At 40.4% G+C, this 19,144-nt stretch overlaps 1 protein-coding gene across 5 annotated transcripts in view; it reads right to left on the bottom strand.

The window, feature by feature from the left end:
• Positions 1 to 19,144, bottom strand: part of tlcd3bb (TLC domain containing 3Bb) — a 56,875-nt gene that overhangs the window by 20,195 nt on the left and 17,536 nt on the right. For 4 of the 5 annotated variants that reach the window (XM_055921298.1, XM_055921291.1, XM_055921286.1 and 1 more), the window contains exon 2: positions 2,620 to 2,811. In XM_055921298.1, coding sequence (XP_055777273.1) covers positions 2,620 to 2,744 — 125 coding nt within the window. In that variant the 5' untranslated portion in view covers positions 2,745 to 2,811. Of the gene's footprint in view, positions 1 to 2,619; positions 2,812 to 13,348; positions 15,042 to 19,144 lie in introns of those variants that run through there. The other variant, XM_055921316.1, reaches the window with a different exon arrangement.

Genomic DNA, 19,144 nt, shown 5'->3' with positions numbered 1-19,144 from the left:
CGCTCAAGAAGGAGATGCGTTCTGTCTCCTAGAGATGAACGTACTTTGGTGCGAAAAGTGCAAATCAGTCCCAGAACAACAGCAAAGGACCTTGTGAAGATGCTGGAGGAAACAGGTACAAAAGTATCTATATCCACAGTAAAACTAGTTCTATATCGACATAAGCTGTAAGGTCGCTCAGCAAAGAAGAAGCCACTGCTCCAAAACCGCCATAAAAAAGCCAGACTACGGTTTGCATCTGCACATGGGGACAGAGATCGTACTTTTTGGAGAAATGTCCTCTGGTCTGATGAAACAAAAATAGAACTGTTTGCCCATAATGACCATGGCTATGTTTGGAGGAAAAAGGGGGATGCTTGCAAGCCGAAGAACACCATCCCAACCGTGAAGCACGGGGGTGGCAGCATAATGTTGTGGGGGTGCTTTGCTGCAGGAGGGGCTGGTGCACTTCACAAAATAGATGGAATCATGAGGCAGGAAAATGATGTGGACATATTGAAGCAACATCTCAAGACATCAGTCAGGAAGTTAAAGCTTGGTCGCAAATGGGTCTACCAAATGGACAATGACCCCAAGCATACTTCCAAAGTTGTGGCAAATGGCTGAAGGACAACAAAGTCAAGGTATTGGAGTGGCCATCACAAAGCCCTGACCTCAATCCCATAGAAAATGTGTGGGCAGAACTAAAAAAGCGTGTGCGAGCAAGGAGGACTACAAACCTGACTCAGTTACACCAGCTCTGTCAGGAGGAATGGGCCAAAATTCACCCAACTTATTGTGGGAAGCTTGCAGAAGGCTACCCGAAACGTTTGATTCAAGTTAAACAATTTAAAGGCAATGCTACCAAATACTAATTGAGTGTATGTAAACTTCTGACCCACTGGGAATGTGATGAAAGAAATAAAAAGCTGAAATAAATCATTCCCTCTACTATTATTCTGATGTTTCACATTCTTAAAATAAAGTGGTGATCCTAACTGACCTAAGACAGGAAATTGTTATTAGGATTAAATGTCAGGAATTGTGAAAAACTGAGTGTAAATGTATTTGGCTGTATGTAAACTTCCGACTCAACTGTACATCGTACCAATCAAAAGTTTGGACACACCTACTCATTCAAGGGGTTATTCTTTATTTTACTATTTTCTACATTGTATGGAATCATACAACATATGGAATCATGTAGTAACCAAAAAAGTGTTAAGCAAATCAAAATGTATTTCATATTTGAGATTCTTCAGAAGTAGCCACCCTTTGCCTTGATGACAGCTTTGCACACGCTTGGCATTCTCTCAACCAGCTTCATGAGGTTGAGTCCAAATTAGACCTGGAATGCATTTCAATTAGCAGGTGTGCCTTGTTAAAAGTTCATTCGTGGAATTTCTTTCCTTCTTAATGCGTTTGAGCCAATCAGTTGTGTTATGACAAGGTAGGGATGGTATACAGAAGATAGCACTATTTGGTAAAAGACAAAGTCCATATTATGGCAAGAACAGCTCAAATAAGCAAAGAGAAACGACAGTCAAGAACTTTGAAGTTTCTTCAAATGCAGTCGCAAAAAACATCAAGCACTATGATGAAACTGGCTCTCATGAGGACCGCCACAGGAAAGGAAGACCCAGAATTACCTCTGCTGCAGAGGATAAATTCATTAGAGTTAACTGCCCCTCAGATTGCAGAACAAATAAATGCTTCACAGAGTTAAAGTAACAGACATTTCAACATCAGCTGTTCAGAGGAGACTGTGTGAGTCAGGCCTTCATGGTCGAATTTCTGCAACGAAACCACTACTAAAGGACACCAATAACAAGAAGAGACTTGCTTTGCCCAAGCAATGGACATTAGAACAGTGGAAATCTGTCCTCTGGTCTGTTGAGTCCAAATTAGATTTTTTGTTCCAACCGCCGTGTCTTTGTGAGACGCAGTCTAGGTGAATGGATGATCTCCGCATGTGTGGTTCCCACCGTGAAGCATGGAGGAGGTGTGGTGGTGCTTTGCTGGTGACACTGTTGGTGATTTATTTAGAATTCAAGGCACACTTAACTAGCATGGCTACCACAGAATTCTGCAGCGATACGCCATCCCATCTGGTTTGCGCTTTGTGGGACTATCATTTGTTTTTCAACAGGACAATGACCCAACAAACCTCCAGGCCGTGAAAGGGCTATTTGACAAAGAAGGAGAGTGATGGAGTGCTCCATCAGATGACCTGGCCTCCACAATCACCCAACTTCAACCCAGTTGAGATGGTTTGGGATGAGTTGGACTGCAGAGTTAAGAAAAAGCAACCAACAAGTGCTCAGCATATGTGGGACCTCCTTCAATACTGTTAGAAAAGCATTCCAGGTGAAGCTGGTTGAGAGAATGCCAAGACTGTGCAAAGCTGTCATCAAGGCAAAGGGTGGCTACTTTGAAGAATTTCAAATATATTTTGATTTGTTTAACACTTTTTGTTACTTAAATGATTCCATGTGTTATTTCATAGTTTTGATGTCTTCGCTATTATTCTGCAATGTAGAAAATAGTAAAAAAAAAAAATTAAAAAAAACTTGAATGAGTAGGTGTGTCTAAACTTTTAACTGGTACTGTATATGATCCCCACTTTTCCTCATCTCTCACCTGGCTGACACTATGACCGCATCCCCTTCGCTCCACCTCAGTGCAGGGATGTGCTTGAGGCATTGCTTGGAGAGCACGAACAGGCCTGGGAAGAAGACAGACCCGGCAGCCAGGATGGTCAACATGGTCCAACGTGTTTGTCTTGGTGGCAAAGTTCAGCAGGTAGTCTGGTCTTTGAGATCTTTCTTCCCTCTGAAATTGGAAGCACCGAGATAAACAATTTCAAAACAAGCAGGCAACTAATGCACTAATAAAAGTTGTTTCCTTTCTTTTATCATGTGTCGCCAAAGGGACACAGAATATTAAGTGGGAAAGGGGCATTGGGACAAAAATAGCACCAGTACAGAGTGGAGAATAGGGCATTTGTTGAATTTACAAAGGGACAGAGAGGGTTAGTGCGTGTGGATGATTGTGGTGATGCTGAGGGCTGGGTGTGGTGGCTGGTGAGTGATTTTCATAGATGAGGAAGTCCATTGTGCTAACATTACAGGGTGGCCATCTAAGGTCATTATGAACCTCATCAGTACTAGGGCTGTGGCGGTCACGAAAATTTGTCAGCCGATGATTGTCAAGCCTGTAACTGTTGGTCTCACGGTAATTGACCGTTAATTAACATAACACATTTAGCATATCATATACAAGCCATTTGAAAAAGTCTAAATCCATGTAATATAGCCTACACCTCCACAATAAATCCATTATTTATATTAGACTGGCCTAAAGATGCATGATATGAAGAAAAAGTATATTTCAGAAGAAAAGGATAGCATACTCTGAGTTGTCCTTTTATGTTAGGACCTGATGTGGCTGTGGCCTACACTAGTTAATTTAGCAGACAAGATTTGCTTATAATTCCGTGCCATTATTTTATAGTATGAAGAATACAATTGAACAAAGCTGAATAAAATATAAATATTTTCTCCAAATGATGAGGGAGCGCGCACATGCGGCTATTCTGTGTTGAGCGGTTAACAAAGAAATAGATACTCCTATATGCTTAATTTAGAATCATTAACTTTAGTTGTGATACAAATGTTGGGCTATATGTTTTGATTTTTAATACATTGTAAGGTTGCATGATGCGACTGATGATTTTTATAAAGTCACTTGAAAGGCTCTGCTTAGTTTTTTTGAGCAGGCTGTACACACTCCAATAGTCTCTCATTCACAATTTGACAAGCACTTTATAATGCCTCGAATTTCACGTTTGTGGCAGTAATCCAACCAAAAACAATCTGTGCCTTTTGTGGCCCCGGAGTGCTGCGTTGTGCCCTTCTCCCCGAGTGTGCTGCGCAATCAGATGGCTCTCCGTCACGTGATCGATCGGGTCTTTCTCACAGGCTACAAGTGAAGACGGACACATCAGGGACGCAACTGCACGCGTCCTTATCCAATTCCCTAGGTGCATATTGAAGATATTGGAAGAACTGTCCATATTTACTTTGTCAGCCAACAAGATCAGCAGGCCTAACGAACAACAAAAGCACTAGCCTATGTCAATCTACTATCCTCCATAGTACAAAAGTCGACCTATTCTATTCTGTGGGAGAAATAAGTATTCCAAACATAGTCTGGGACAGTTGTGGGATGCAATAGATCCCAAATTAATATAACCACCAGCATCTAAAAAACAGTTGTATGCAATGTGGCTGACGCAACAGATCAGAATGTTTAGTTTAAAATGTTGATAAACTAATAGGCTATTTCTTCACATTATAAGCGCAGCAATGTGCACATGGTAGTAGGTTATAAGCACAAATATTCCATTAGCGGGAATACACCATTATCAAAAGTGACCGCAAATGTGATTATGCATGTAATGCTTTTATTATAAAAGTTGAATTTTTATGGTGAAAATGATCTTCCCCAAATGTGCTTAATTTTAACAAGTTATTTGGCCACTTTATTTGTGATACAAACCTTATTAAAACGTAGACCTATGAGCTAGGCTACATGAGGTCTGCGACTATCATTCGAAAAAGTAGCAAAATAAGACATTGTTTCTTATGCTGGGCATCATTCACAAGTGATAATATATAATTAACAGGTGATAGGCTAATATTGTCACCCATCATACTATTCTTGACTTAATCTCATCTTTACATATACTAAATAATATATGTGTGACATTTGTTTTGATTTGGAATGGACCATTATCATGAACCTGTATCGAAACAGGGGCAGCGGAAAAAAATACATGTGCACATAAATAGCGAATGGAGGACGCTTTTCCCTGTGGTTTATTTTCATGCCAGCCAGGTAGGCTATACTCCTGTTGTAAATATAAGCAATGTGCTTAATATTAGGAAAGTTGAGAAATAAATATAGTAGGCCTAGCCTATAGAAAGCTGATGAGATCCTCGTCTATTTATTAGTGGCCATCACTCTGTTCTCACGCAATTGCGGTATCATGTTTTTTTTGTCAAGGACAATATCGGATATCGGTATGGGCAAAAATGTCATATTGGTGCATCACTAGTTGTAAGCAAACCACAATATCCAGAACTCATAGCGATTTCAGGACACGGTATCGCCTCTGTTGAGGTGGATCCGTTTGAGAGTGGGTGTCAACAGGTAGCTAATGTTACTCACTGGACCAGCCACTCGTTCATAAAACATAAGCTTGCGAAAAACTATAACTATATAATAACTATTTTGTGTCGACAACTGTAAAGTTTAGTCATTGTGTACCTGGATCTGCAAACTACAAGCAAGCACAGGAGCTGGGGTAACATTTAAATCGGTTACCTTAAAAAGAAGACAAGCAGAGGTAACGTTGCTAACTTAGCTAGCGAACTAAATTAGTGTATCTAAACCAAAGAAATTCTAATGTAATGTAAATTAGCCAGCTGCTATCTGGCGATGTGATCTGTAACTTTGCAAGCTAACTTTAGCTATGTTAAGTTAGCCAGCTAGCAGTTAGTTACCTTAGTATCTAACACAGAGGCTAACGTGACTGGCATATGCGTTCTATCTACAGAGTCCGATCCCATCAACATGTGCAGCGGCATCAACATCAAGCTCAGCACTAGGAACTAGTTTAAGTAACCTTTGATAAATCTTTCCATAACTCCATGATGAGCTAATAAATATACTGGAGCTAGGCATAAACATGGTCCGTGTTTTGTTGTCATAGTTGATGTGTTTATAAGTAGGCTACGACTTCTACTGTAGTTCTCTGTGTTATGGAGGCTTAGTTGATTGTTTATGCAAAGCTTGAAGTCAAAATGAGAAAATCTGAGTTATTAGTAAGGAGGGGATAGTGTGGGTGATTGACTGGTGTCTGTTGGGGGTGGGTATTGTGTGTGAAAGTTAGCATGATCTATTGACACGAGGGGGATGGGTGGATAAAGTACATTGTTTGCGAGTGTATTAGGGTTGAATAGCGTGAACCGGGTTATCGAGATTTACTGCTCAAACCCACTCCCTTTTCACGGGAAATATGACTAAGAGAAACCGGTAAATTATAATAAATTATTCATATGAACGGCATGACGAGAAATGGAACTGCTAAATTATATGCGATGTCTAAAATCTGGCTTCTTTGCGGCCTTCTCTCTGCGTGACCAATCATCAACGCTCAAAGTGGGGATATTCAGACCATTCGCTATGAGACTTGAAATTGAGCTCAGGTGCATCCTGTTTCCATTGATCATCCTTGAAATGTTTCTACAACTTTATTGGAGCCCACCTGTGGTAAATTCAATTGACTGAACATGATTTCGAAACGCACACACCCGTCTATATAAAAGTCCCACATTCGACAGCGCATGTCAGAACAAAAACCAAGCAATGATGTCAAAGGAATTATCCATAGAGATCCGAGACAGGCATGTGTCGAGGCACAGATCTGGGGAAGGATACCAAAAAATGTCTGCAACATTAAAGGTCCCCAAGAACACAGTGGCCTTTATCATTCTTAAATGGAAAAAGTTTGGAACCATCAAGACTCTTTGACCAGGTGGCCAGCTCTAGGAACTGAGCAATCGGGGGAGAAGCACCTTGGTCAGGGAGGTGACCAAGAACCTGATGGTCACTCTGACAGAGCTCCAGAGTTCCTCTGTGGAGATGGGAGAACCTTCCAGAAGGACAACCATCTCTGCAGCACTTCACCAAATCAGGCCTTTATGGTAGAGTGGCCAGACGGAAGCCCCTCAATAAAAAAAGGCACATTACAGCCCACTTGGAGTTTACCAAAAGGCACCTAAAGACTCTCAGACCATGAGAAACAAGATTCTCTGGTCTGATGAAACCAAGATTGAACTCTTTGGCCTGAATGCCAAGAGTCACGTCTAGAGGAAACCTGGCACCATCCCTACGGGCTGCCACCCATAGGGGTGGCAGCATCATGCTGTGGGGATGTTTTTCAGAGGCAGGGACTGGGAGACTAGTCAGGAGAGGCAAAAATGAACGGAGCAAAGGACAGAGAGAGATCCTTGATGGAAACCTCCTCCAAAGCGCTCAAGACCTCAGACTGGGGGGAAGGTTCACCTTCCATCAGGACAAATACTCTAAGCACACAGCCAAGACAATGCAGGAGTGGCTTTGGGACAAGTCTCTGAGTGTCTTTAAGTAGCCCAGCCAGAGCCTGGACTTGAACCCGATCGAACATCTCTGGAGAGACCTGAAAATAGATGTGCAGCAACGCACCCCATCCAACCTGACAGAGATTGAGAGGATCTGAAGAAGAATGAGAGAAAGTCCCCAAATACAGGTGTGCCTAGCTTGTAGCGTCATATCAAAGAAGACTCGAGGCTGTATTCGCTGCCAAAGGTGCTTCAACAAAGTACTGAGTCAAGGGTCTGAATACTTCTAATTTTTTATAAATTAGCTAAACTTTTTTTTGTTGTTGCTGTTTTTGCTTTGTCATTATGAGGTATTGTGTGTAGATTGATGAGGGGGAAAAAACAATTTAATACACTTTAGAATAAGGCTGCAACGTAACATGCAACGTAACAAAATGTTGAAAAAGTCAAGGGGACTGAACACTTCCCGAAAGCACTGTACTTCTCATTTAACTTTAATTCCATCCTTTTAATTCTATAACCTCCTAACTTGCTTTTTCACACAAGGAGGCTCTATAGTGGTGCTTTGATGATTTGTGATTGGCTGAAAAACAACAATCTACACGCGCCACTCTGCATAGGCTATTCTCGTTGAGCTGTGGAGAACATACTTCAAACTTTTTATCCACAACTTTGTCCATCGTAGTTGGAAATCGACTGAAGCCAAAATGTTACCAAACTGGAGATTTAAACAATGATGGAGGATCCTCCAATTCTGGTTTACCTCAAATTCTACAGAGTTCCCAGCTGCGCCTCACAAAATTAGTTTGAAATCCGGCAGTTAAGATTTAAATTTTGGGGCATCCGGTTGAGCGATGTAGAAAGAAGTCGCACGAGATCTCTCCTCTGAAACATCACCTAAATTCATACTTCCAATGCCTGCAAAAGTTATTTGTATTACCCAGTAAGAGTGTACCTAAGGTGGCATGAGCAAAACAGTTTGGAAAATCGACTGAAAAAAATTCACACTCCACTAAATCAACTTCATCTAAAATGGCTACCATCACTGGAGATCGCTTGAAAGTTTGGCATCAGAACTCACTCAACTCAGAATAACTGACTGGTGGCTGCTCTGGCTCCAATTCAGGCAACCGTGGAAACCATCCAGGATTCTGTGGCATCTCACACTACCAAACTGGTCGAAGTTGAGGCCGGGCTGTCGGGCCACAGCGACCAACTCAACTAACTACGCTGGAAACAAGGCTTGACGATGTGGCCGCTGCCAACAAGTCGCTGCAGCGGAAGATTTGATTTCACGATCAAAATGCCAAAATATCCGCATGATTGGACTGCCAGAGGATTCTGAGACAGGATCTCCAACCCACTTCATGGAGGTTTTGGGCAATGAGGCTTTTCACAATCTTCCTTAACTCAATAGAGCCCAACGCAGCCTTACACCTAAACCTCGCCAATGCAGCCAACCGCGTCCCATCATTTTTTTTAATTTAACCTTAATTTAACTAAAAAAATCAGTTAACCTGTTGAGGACAGAGGGCGCTGTTTTCACTTTGGGTAAAAACCGTGCCCAATTTAAACGGCCTCGTACTCAATTCTTGCTCGTACAATATGCATATTATTATTACTATTGGATAGAAAACAATCTCTAGTTTCTAAAACCGTTTGAATTATATCTGTGAGTAAAACAGAACTCATTTTGCAGCAAACTTCCTGACAGGAAGTGGAAAATCTGAAATCGATGCTCTGTTCTAGGGCCTGCCTATAAATGGGCTTCATATATATCAGTATACATGCACTTCATACATCTTCCACTAGATGTCGACAGGCTGCGAGAGAAGAAATGGAGTGTATAACTTGATCTGGGGTCGAATAAAAGCTCTCGGCATGACGTGTCACCAGTTTCCTGTTTTCTGGAGAGCGCGTGAAGGGACCTGGTTTTGCCTTCTGAAAAGCTGTCGTTATAGACGACTAATGTCTCCGGCTTTGATTTTATTTGATACATGTGACAATATCATCGTAAAGTATGTTTTTTCAATATAGTTTTATTAGATTATTGAAATTTATTTGGGACGTTAGGCGTGTTGCGTTGTGTGCCTTTGTTCAGGAAGGAGAGCTTTGTGCTACTTTGCTAGCTTTCCGTGCTAATTGACTGGAGAAGAGGACATTCTAAATCCAAACAACGATTGTTCTGGACAAATGACCCCTTGTACAACATTCTGATGGAAGATCGTCAAAAGTAGGACCCATTTTATGATGCTATTTCATATATCTGTCGAACATGTGAAATAGTCGTTTGCGCCCAGATTTTGGGTACTCTCTCGCTATAACTAAGCTGGATGTCGTAATGATGTTATTTTTAGAATTCTAACATGGCGATTGCATTAAGAACTAGTGTATCTATCATTTCCTATACAACATGTATTTTCTAGTAACGTTTATGAATAGTTATTTGGTCAGAATAGTTGAGTGTCATAAAAATCTCCGCACATTCTGGGAAAAAGATGCTACGTTAGCACAATGTATAACCACTGATTTCAGCTCTAAATATGGACATTTTCGAACAAAACATAAGTGTATGTATAACCTGATGTTATATAGGACTGTCATCTGATGAAGGTTTATGAAGGTTAGTGAAAATTAATATCTTTTGCTGGTTTATTCGCTATCGCTAACGTGCCTATTGCTATCGCTAACGTGCCTTGATGAATGAATGCGGTAGTGTGGTAGGCTATTGTAGTAAGCTGATATAATGCTATATTGTGTTTTCACTGTAAAACACTTTTAAAAAAATCGGAAATATTAGCTGGATTCACAAGATGTTTGTCTTTAATTTGTTGTACACCATCGATTGTTCAGAAATGTTTTATGATGAGTATTTAGGTATTTGACGTTGGTGTCTGTAATTACTCTGGCTGCTTCAGTGCTATTTCTGACGTTAGCTGTGATGGTAGCTGCAATGTAAAACTGATTTATACCTCAAATATGCACATTTTTCGAACAAAACATAGATTTATTGTATAACATGTTATAAGACTGTCATCTGATGAAGTTGTTTCTTGGTTAGTTTGGTTGGTTCTTGGTTAGTTAGGTTGGGGCTTTGTGCATGCTATCTGTGCTGTGAAAAATGTCTGTCCTTTTTTGTATTTGGTGGTGAGCTAACATAAATATATGTGGTGTTTTCGCTGTAAAACATTTTAAAAATCGGACATGTTGACTGGATTCACAAGATATGTATCTTTCATTTGCTGTATTAGACTTGTTAATGTGTGAAAGTTAAATATTTCAAAAAAATATCTTTTGAATTTCACGCTCTGCCTTTTCAGTGGAATGTGGGAGGAGTTCCGCTAGCGGAACCCCGGTGCCAGACAGGTTAACTTGTTATGGATAGGGGGCAGCATTTTCACGTTTGGATGAAAAGTGTGCCCAGAGTAAACTGCCTGCTACTCAGTCCCAGTTGCTCAGTCACAGTAGATTTGGATAGAAAACACTAAAACTGTTTGAATGATGTCTGTGAGTATAACAGAACTCATATGGCAGGCAAAAACCTGAGAAAAAAATCCAACTAGGAAGTGGGAAATTTTAGGTTGAAGGTTTTCAACTCATTCCCTATTGAAGATACCGTGGGATATTGGTCATCTTGCACTTCCTAAGGCTTCCACGAGATGGCAACAGTCTTTAGAACCTTGTCTGATGCTTCTACTGTGAAGTAGGGCCGAATGAGAGGGGATTGAGTAAGGTCTCTCCCAGAGTGCCATGAGCTGAACATGCACTGACCATGCACGTTCACGTGAGAGCGAGCTATGTTCCATTGCTTTTCTGAAGACAAAGGAATTCTCCGGTTGGAACATTATTGAAGATTTATGTTAAAAACATCCTAAATTCTATACTTCGTTTGACATGTTTCTACGGACTGTAATATTACTTTTCATCTGAACTTTTTCCTGGACCTGCCCGCTCGTCGTGAGTTTAGATTGTGTACTGAACGCACGAAACAAAAGGAGTAATTTGGACATAAATGGACTTTATGGAACAAATCAAACATTTATTGTGGAACTGGGATTCCTGTGAGTGCATTCTGATGAAGATCATCAAAGGTATGTGAATATTTCTAACGCTATTTCTGACTTTTGTTGACTCCAACATGGCGGATATCTTCTTGGGTTTGGTCTCTGAGCGCCGTACTCAGATTATTGCATGGTTTGCTTTTTAAATCTGGCACAGCGGTTGCATTAAGGAGAAGTATATCTTTAAATCTGTGAATAACACTTGTATCTTTTATCAATGTTTATTATGAGTATTTCTGTGATTTGATGTGGCTCTGTGCAAATTCACGGGATGTTTTGGAGGCAAAGGAAAATGTAAACTGAGGTTTTTGGATATAAATATGAACTTGATTGAACAAAACATACATGTATTGTGTAACATGTTGTCCCGGGAGTGTCATCTGATGAAGAATTTCAAAGGTTAGTGATTTATTTTATCAATATTTCTGCTTTTTGTGACTCCTCTCTTTGGTTGGAAAATCGCTGTATGCTTTCTGTGACTAGTTGCTGACCTAACATAATGATATGTCCTGCTTTCGCCGAAAAGCTTTTTTGAAATCGGACACTGTGGTTGGATTAACGAGAATGTTATCTTTAAAATGGTGTCTAATACTTGTATGTTTGAGAAAATTGAATTATGAGATATCTGTTGATTGAATTTGGCGCCCTACAATTTCATTGGCTGTTGGCGAGCGGTTCCGCCAGTCCTAGACAGGTTAAGAACAAATTCTTATTTACAATGACGGCCTACTAAAAAGGCCTCCTGCGGGGACTGGGGCCTGGGATTAAAAATTAAAAATAAATACAATATAAATATAGGAGAAAACACACATCACAACAACGTAGACAACACTACATAAAGAGAGACCTAAGACAACACAGCATGGTAGCAATACAACATAACAACAACATGGTAGCGCCACAATATGGTAGCAGCATAAAACATGGTACAAACATTATTGGGAACAGACAACAGCACAAAGGGCAAGAAGGTAGAGACAACAATACATTACGTAAAGCAGCCACAACTATCAGTAAGAGTGTTCATGATTAAGTCTTTGAATGAACAGATTGAGAAAACTGTCCAGTTTGAATGTTTGTTGTTGTCGTTCCAGTCGCTAGCTTCAGCGAACTGAAAAGAGGAGCAACTTAGGGATGTGTGTGCTTTGGGGACCTTTAACAGAATGTGACTGGCAGAACGGGTGTTGTATGTGGAGGATGAGGGCTGAAGTAGATATGTCAGATAGGGGGGAGTGAGGCCTAAGAGGGTTTTATAAATAAGCAACAACCAGTGGGTCTTGCGACAGGTATACAGAGATGACCAGTTTACAGAGGAGTATAAGGCAGGTAGGGTACAGGCCGGTGCTGATTGAGAACGATAGCACCCAGCAACAGTCAACAAACAGCTATTTGAAAGTTTAATGCTTAAAACCAGCAATTCAAATTGTTTGAGGACAGACTTGGTGGAGAAAACCGAGCACTGAAGGTGATCCTTGTTAAAGATTGCCACTCCCCCACCTTTGAAGGATCTGTCTTGACGAAAAAGGTTATAACCAGAAAGGTTAACATCAATATTCAAAACAATCTTTCTTAAACACGTCTCAGTAATGACCAACACATCTGGATTGGAGCTGTGAACCCACACTTTCAATTACCAATTTTAGGTAATAAGCTTCTAGTTTTAACGTGCAGAAAACCCAGGCTTTTACAAGAGCAGAAGTCAGTGAAGCAGCTATCAGAGCACAAATCAGAATAGGGGGTAGCAACAGTAGATGGGCCAGGGTGTACATGCACATTTCCAGATATAATCAACAGTAATACATTCAAGGCATAGTACAGACAGCTCTGCAGTGCTGATTTATGACATTTGAATGTGCATCAGATGGCAACAAGATCATATTGTACAGCAATTTCCTCAGGTAACATGAATACAAAGCCGGCGAGAGGTGGTTAGAATAGGATGGGAGGCCAAAAGTCGGTGTAACCAATAGAGAGTCAGAGTCCCGAGTGTGGGAACAAACAGTCCCACGGTTGGGTAAAGAGAGTTTGTGGTCAACAAAGTATGCAGGAGTCATGAGGCAAATAGCAAAATGCACAAGAAAGTGTGTGAGTGCTGGAGGAGAGCGAAAGCTCGGGAGAGAGGGGTGAGTGTGGTGGGGGTACCTGTACCAGACAGGGGGAGACAGGCCAGGGCAGACGGTGCACAGATCGCCAGGTGGAATCCAAGCAGCAGTGCAGCAGGCAACGGGAGTAGGTGTCACACCCACTTAAGAAATGCTTTTATTTCTGGAAGCAGATTTCTTGTAGAAAATGACCGTGAATGGTCTTTGGACAGCAGGAGCGGGCTTCAGAAGATGCTTCAAAGACTCCGGCCACTTGTTGGGCCCAAAGGCCTCGACACCTTTTACCTCACACCTTAGTGCTAATTGAATTTGTATCTGGTCTGTCCTTGCAAGCCTGACAGCCTTAATTCAGCATTCAGTCCCCATAAATAAAATATATCATTGTAATGTACTTTATTTAAAAATGTTCTTCTTGGTTTTCAAAATAGCATCAGACCAAACACTACCCACTCAGTGCCAGGTTGGATGGTGTCCTCAGGTTTCTGCTGTTTGTTTGCTAGAGTAGCCTCTGTATAGCTTGGAAAAAGAAAACCTTGAAAGCAGTAATCTCTCCAGTTAATTTTGGTCAAAATTAGGTTGTAGGTTTGGAGTTTTGATCTGAAGCGAAGGCCATGCTGTGGAGGGTAGCATCCTGCATATGTACCCGCAGAAAAAAATCTAAGTTTCTCACTCCAAATCTATCCTTTTGTAAAAAAACATGTTGAAAAATGTGAAAGCTCACATGCAGCTGTCTCTCTCCCTGAGGGGGGCATGTCAGGTTGCGGTTCCATCGATACAAAGGACCTCGTCCTTAAGTGGGCAAGGGAACATGGCGACATCACTTTCCAAGGCCACAAGATCAAGTTCTACCAGGATTTCAGTTCTAGCCTGGCGAAGAAATGGGCCACATTCAACGATATCAAGTCCACTCTGTACAAGAAGGGAATCAGCTTTGGGCTGACTTATCCTGCCCTTCCCCGTGTCACCTTTAACTACAAATTCAATTTGTTTCCGAAACTCCTGAAGAAGCTGAGTTCTTCTACCGACAGTGCATACATTGAATGCCTGGATTGGGATGATTTCTCACCTGCCTGTATTATGTGAGTAATGTTAGTTCTAGTGACACTAGGCTACATTCATCTATGGCCAGCTATTGATCCATTTCTTGTGAAACAATTCTATGCTAAAGCTTGATGGTGCAGTAGGTATGTTTGAAGCAGCACATAACTAGTGTGTGTTGTTGACAATGACATACTATGCTGTCTCTACCTTTCATTTGATCTTGTTTAGTTTCTTAAATCAAAGACAATCGCTGTTAAAAGCGCATCATTTTGATTTCTTTCGTTTTACTAAGGCTTTGAACTTGCTGCTCCACTTATGGCAATCTATAGCCTACATTGCAGTTTGGCAGCCTTTAGGTCATTTCGGATACTAATGTTACTCGCTAGTTAGACACCGATCCTGTCTACCAATATGTGTATGTGTGTATATATATTTATCTCATTGGGGGTCTTTTTGACCTATACCATTTTTGTTGTTGATTTTTTTTATAGACATTCTATACTACCGTGGTTTACGTTGGCCTTAATTGGTGTTGTTGGTCACTGATGGTTCTCAGTTACATTCACTTTATCTTGGACTAGTGTACGACTCTCCTCTTCCAATTTTACTCGTTTAATTGTTGCACTAGCTGAAGAGTTTAGACTAGAGGTCGACCGATTAATCGGAATGGCCGATTAAATAGGGCCGACTTCGAGTTTTCATAACAATCGGAAATTGGTAATTTTGGACGCCGATCTTAAAAAAATAAAAAAATAAACTAGGCAAGTCAGTTAACCTGTTTGGCGTGCAAGCCCGACGTCGGTACATTTATGACAACAGCCAGCTCAAAGTGCAGGGCGCGAAATTCAAAATATATTTTGTTTTAATATTTAACTTTCACACATTAACAAGTCCAATACAGCATATGAAAAGGTACAGATCTTGTGAATCCAGCCAACATGTCCGATTTTTTTAATGTTTTACAGGGAAGACAAAATATGTAAATCTATTAGCTAACCACGTTAGCAAAAGACAACTTTTTTTACTATAACAGTTTATTACTCCATCAGTAGCTATCACAAATTCGACCAAATAAAGATATAAATAGCCACTAACCAAGAAACAACTTCATCAGATGACAGTCTGATAACATATTTATTGTATAGCATATGTTTTGTTCGAAAAATTTGCATATTTCAGGTATAAATCATAGTTTACATTTCAGCTACAATCAGAAATTGCACCGGAAGCAGCCATAATATTTACAGACACCAACGTCAAATACCTAATTACTCATCATAAAACATTTCTGAAAAATACATAGTGTACAGCAATTGAAAGACAGGCATCTTGTGATTCCAGACAATATTTCCGATTTATTAAATGTTTTACAGCGAAAACAAAATGTAGCGTTATATTAGCGTAGCCATAATAGCCAGATACACTTGGGCGCCGACGACCAGTTCACATGCGTGACAGATATTAGAAATAGCATCATAAAATGTTTCTTACTTTTGGTGATCTTCCGTCAGAATGTTGGACACGGTGTCCTTTGTCCAGAACAGTCGTTGTTTGGATCTGGAATGGCAAATATCCCTCTTCATTTAGCATGGGCACTTGCCAAGTGGCACGGATCACTCCAACGTCAACAAAGTCAGAGAACGGAACACGGCAAAACTCCCAAAAAAAATTCAATTATCTGATTAAACTATATTGAAAAAACATACTTTACGATATGGTCACATGGTATCAAATAAAATCTAAACCGGAGATGTTAGTCGTCCATAACGACAGCTAAACAGAAGGCAAATCCATGTCCCCTTTCGCGCGCTCCAGAAACAGGAAATGGACGGTCACGTCATACAAAGAGCTTTAATTCCACCTCAGACCAAGATGAACACAAAATTTATTCTCTCCCAGCCTCTTGACAACCAGGGGAAGGTCTATGAAGTGTACGAAGACTCTTACGTTTTATGCCCATGTATAGGCATGAAGTTGAACAGAGCATCGATTTCTGACATTCCACTTCCTGGTCAGGAGATGTGCTGCAGAATGAGTTCTGTTTCACTCAGAGAAATAATTCAAACGCTTTTAGAAACTAGAGAGTGTTTTCAATCCAATAGTAATAATAATATGCATATTGTACGAGCAAGAATTGAGTACGAGGCCGTTTGAAATTGGCATCCTTTATCAGGCTACTCAATACTGCTAATAATTCAAGCCTATCAACTCCCGAGATTAGGCTGGTGTAACCGATGTGAAATGGCTAGCTAGTTAGCGGGGTGCGAGCTAATAGCGTTTCAAACGTCACTCGCTCTGAGACTTGGAGTAGTTGTTCCTCTTGCTCTGCATGGGTAACGTTGCTTCGAGGGTGGCTGTTGTCGATGTGTTCCTGGTTCGAGCCCAGGTAGCGGCGAGGAGAGGGATGGAAGCTATACTGTTACACTGGCAATACTAAAGTGCCTATAAGAACATCCAATAGTCAAAGGTATATGAAATACAAATCATAGAGAGAGAAATAGTCCTATAATAACTACAACCTAAAACATCTTACCTGGGAATATTGAAGACTCATGATAAAAGGAACCAGCTTTCATATGTTCTCATGTTCTGAACAAGGAATTTAAACGTTAGCTTTCTTACATGGCACATATTGCACTTTTACTTTCTTCTTCAACACTTTGTTTTTGCATTATTTAAACCAAATTGAACACGTTTCATTATTTATTTAAGGCTAAATTGAGTTTATTGATGTATTATATTAAATTAAAATAAGTGTTCATTCAGTATTGTTGTAATTGTCATTATTACAAATAAATAAATTTGCCAAAAAAATCGTCAGATTAATCGGTATCGGCTTTTTTGGCCCTCCAATAATCGGTATCGGCGTTGAAAAATCATAATCGGTCGACCTCTAGTTTAGACCCATGGTTCGTTTGCTTAATTGTACATATCCAAAATGCTAGTTGTCCTTATACCATCATTTAATTGTTCCCCCTAAAGACGTTTGTAACAATTTACCAATACAGGGGCTGACCCTTTTTCATAGTCTACTAGTTAATTTCAAATGTTTCTCGTTACTCAGCCCTGTGGCAACACCTAGTGAACTACATTCATATTATGGCCAGTGAAATGTCACCGATTGCTGTTAACATCTTTCAATAACTGACACTTAAGGTTATAAGGTTATACTCTTTGTTTAAAGTGTGATCGAAACCCAAATTGTTTGGGGTTTTTAAATTTCAAGGTTGTATGTAACTTCTTTCCTAGGTCGGTTTGACCTCACATCACGTAATCAACGGATGCTGAGTAAGAGAATTCCTGCTGCTCGTCGTGTTCATAATGACGAGATTAGGATTAGATTTTTTTTCCTTTAAATGGTTTTATACCATCACTTGTATTTTATTGTTGTGTATGTTGGGGTGGTGTGGCAAAGATTATTGTGCTCTGCTTCTCTAAAGGAGTTTTTTTTTTCAGATTTTTTTTTTCCATGCTGCTCCTCTTTCAATCTCTCTTTTAAGGATTCATGTCTAGTTCAACAACAAGTCAGGATGGTATTTTGGGGCTTCCGCTCAGACTGGTGACATGGAACATTTGCGGTTGTGGGGGGGAAATGAAATGCTTCTGAGCATTTTCGCATCTGAAGAGCCTGAATAATGATATCGCATTTCTTCAAGAAACGCACCTACATATTAACGACCATACTAGATTGCATAAAGCATGGGTTGGACAGGTTCTTAATTCTAATTTGTACGGCAAAGCAAGGGGAACAGCAATAGTGATTTCACCCTCACAGATCATTTCAGATTCTGGAGGATGTTATACCATAGTTAGTGGCACCCTCTTCCAAACCCCTGTAGTACTTGCCAATGTTTACACCCCTAACTGGGATGACACTAGATTTATGACACCTCATTTAGCCTATTTCCCGAATCTTGACACCCACAACCTCATCTTCGGCAGTGACCTTAACTCTGTTACTGAACCAAGACTAGACCAGTTTAATCCCAGAACACTTACTCCTTCCAGGATGGTAAAAGCTCTTTCTACATTCATGACCCAAATGGGTTGTGTTGATCCATGGCGCTTCCTCCACCCGGTCACAAAAGACTTCTACTTTTCTCATGTTCATCAAGCCTACTCACGAATAGACTACTTTTTTTTATAGTTAGAGCCCTTCTCCCCTCAATTAAAATTACAGAATATTCTGTTACAGTAATTTTGGATCATTCCCCCACATTCTGGATTTTGCTCTTACTCCGAACACAAAACAACAGTTTGGATTGGAGATTTAACACAGCCCTAATGTCTAACAAAAAATTATGACTTTATTTCAACCAACATAGATGTATTCATTCAAACAAATAAAAATGACGACACCTCCCCCTCTTTTTTAGGAGACTTTCAAAACTGTATTATTGGGAAAGAATTTCTTACAATGCTCATGATTTCAAACAAAGAAAACTGAAACGTCAAGAACTGGTGGACTCAATCCTGGCAATAGACCACCAATATTCACCTTCTCCATCCCCTGAATTATACGCAGAGGCTGAAACTTCAAACTCAACTTAATCTGCTTTCCACTGATAAAGCAGATTTTCTGTTGCAACAAACAAAGGGGATGTACTACGAATATGGTGACAATGCCAGCCGCCTTTTGGCACACCAACTTAAAACGCCAGTCAGCATCTCATCTCATAGGTATATGACTCTTCCCGTAGTATTACAAGTGATCCCTCTAATATTACTTCAACTTGTGTCATTTTATTCTAACCTCGACAAATCCGAACCCCCATCAGATAATACGGCTATGGAC

Source organism: Salvelinus fontinalis, chromosome 1 (genome assembly GCF_029448725.1).
Source record: "Salvelinus fontinalis isolate EN_2023a chromosome 1, ASM2944872v1, whole genome shotgun sequence".
Lineage (NCBI taxonomy): Eukaryota > Metazoa > Chordata > Actinopteri > Salmoniformes > Salmonidae > Salvelinus > Salvelinus fontinalis.
The sequence above is the reverse complement of the archived record's forward strand: the minus strand, read 5'-3'. Positions and strand labels throughout refer to the sequence as shown.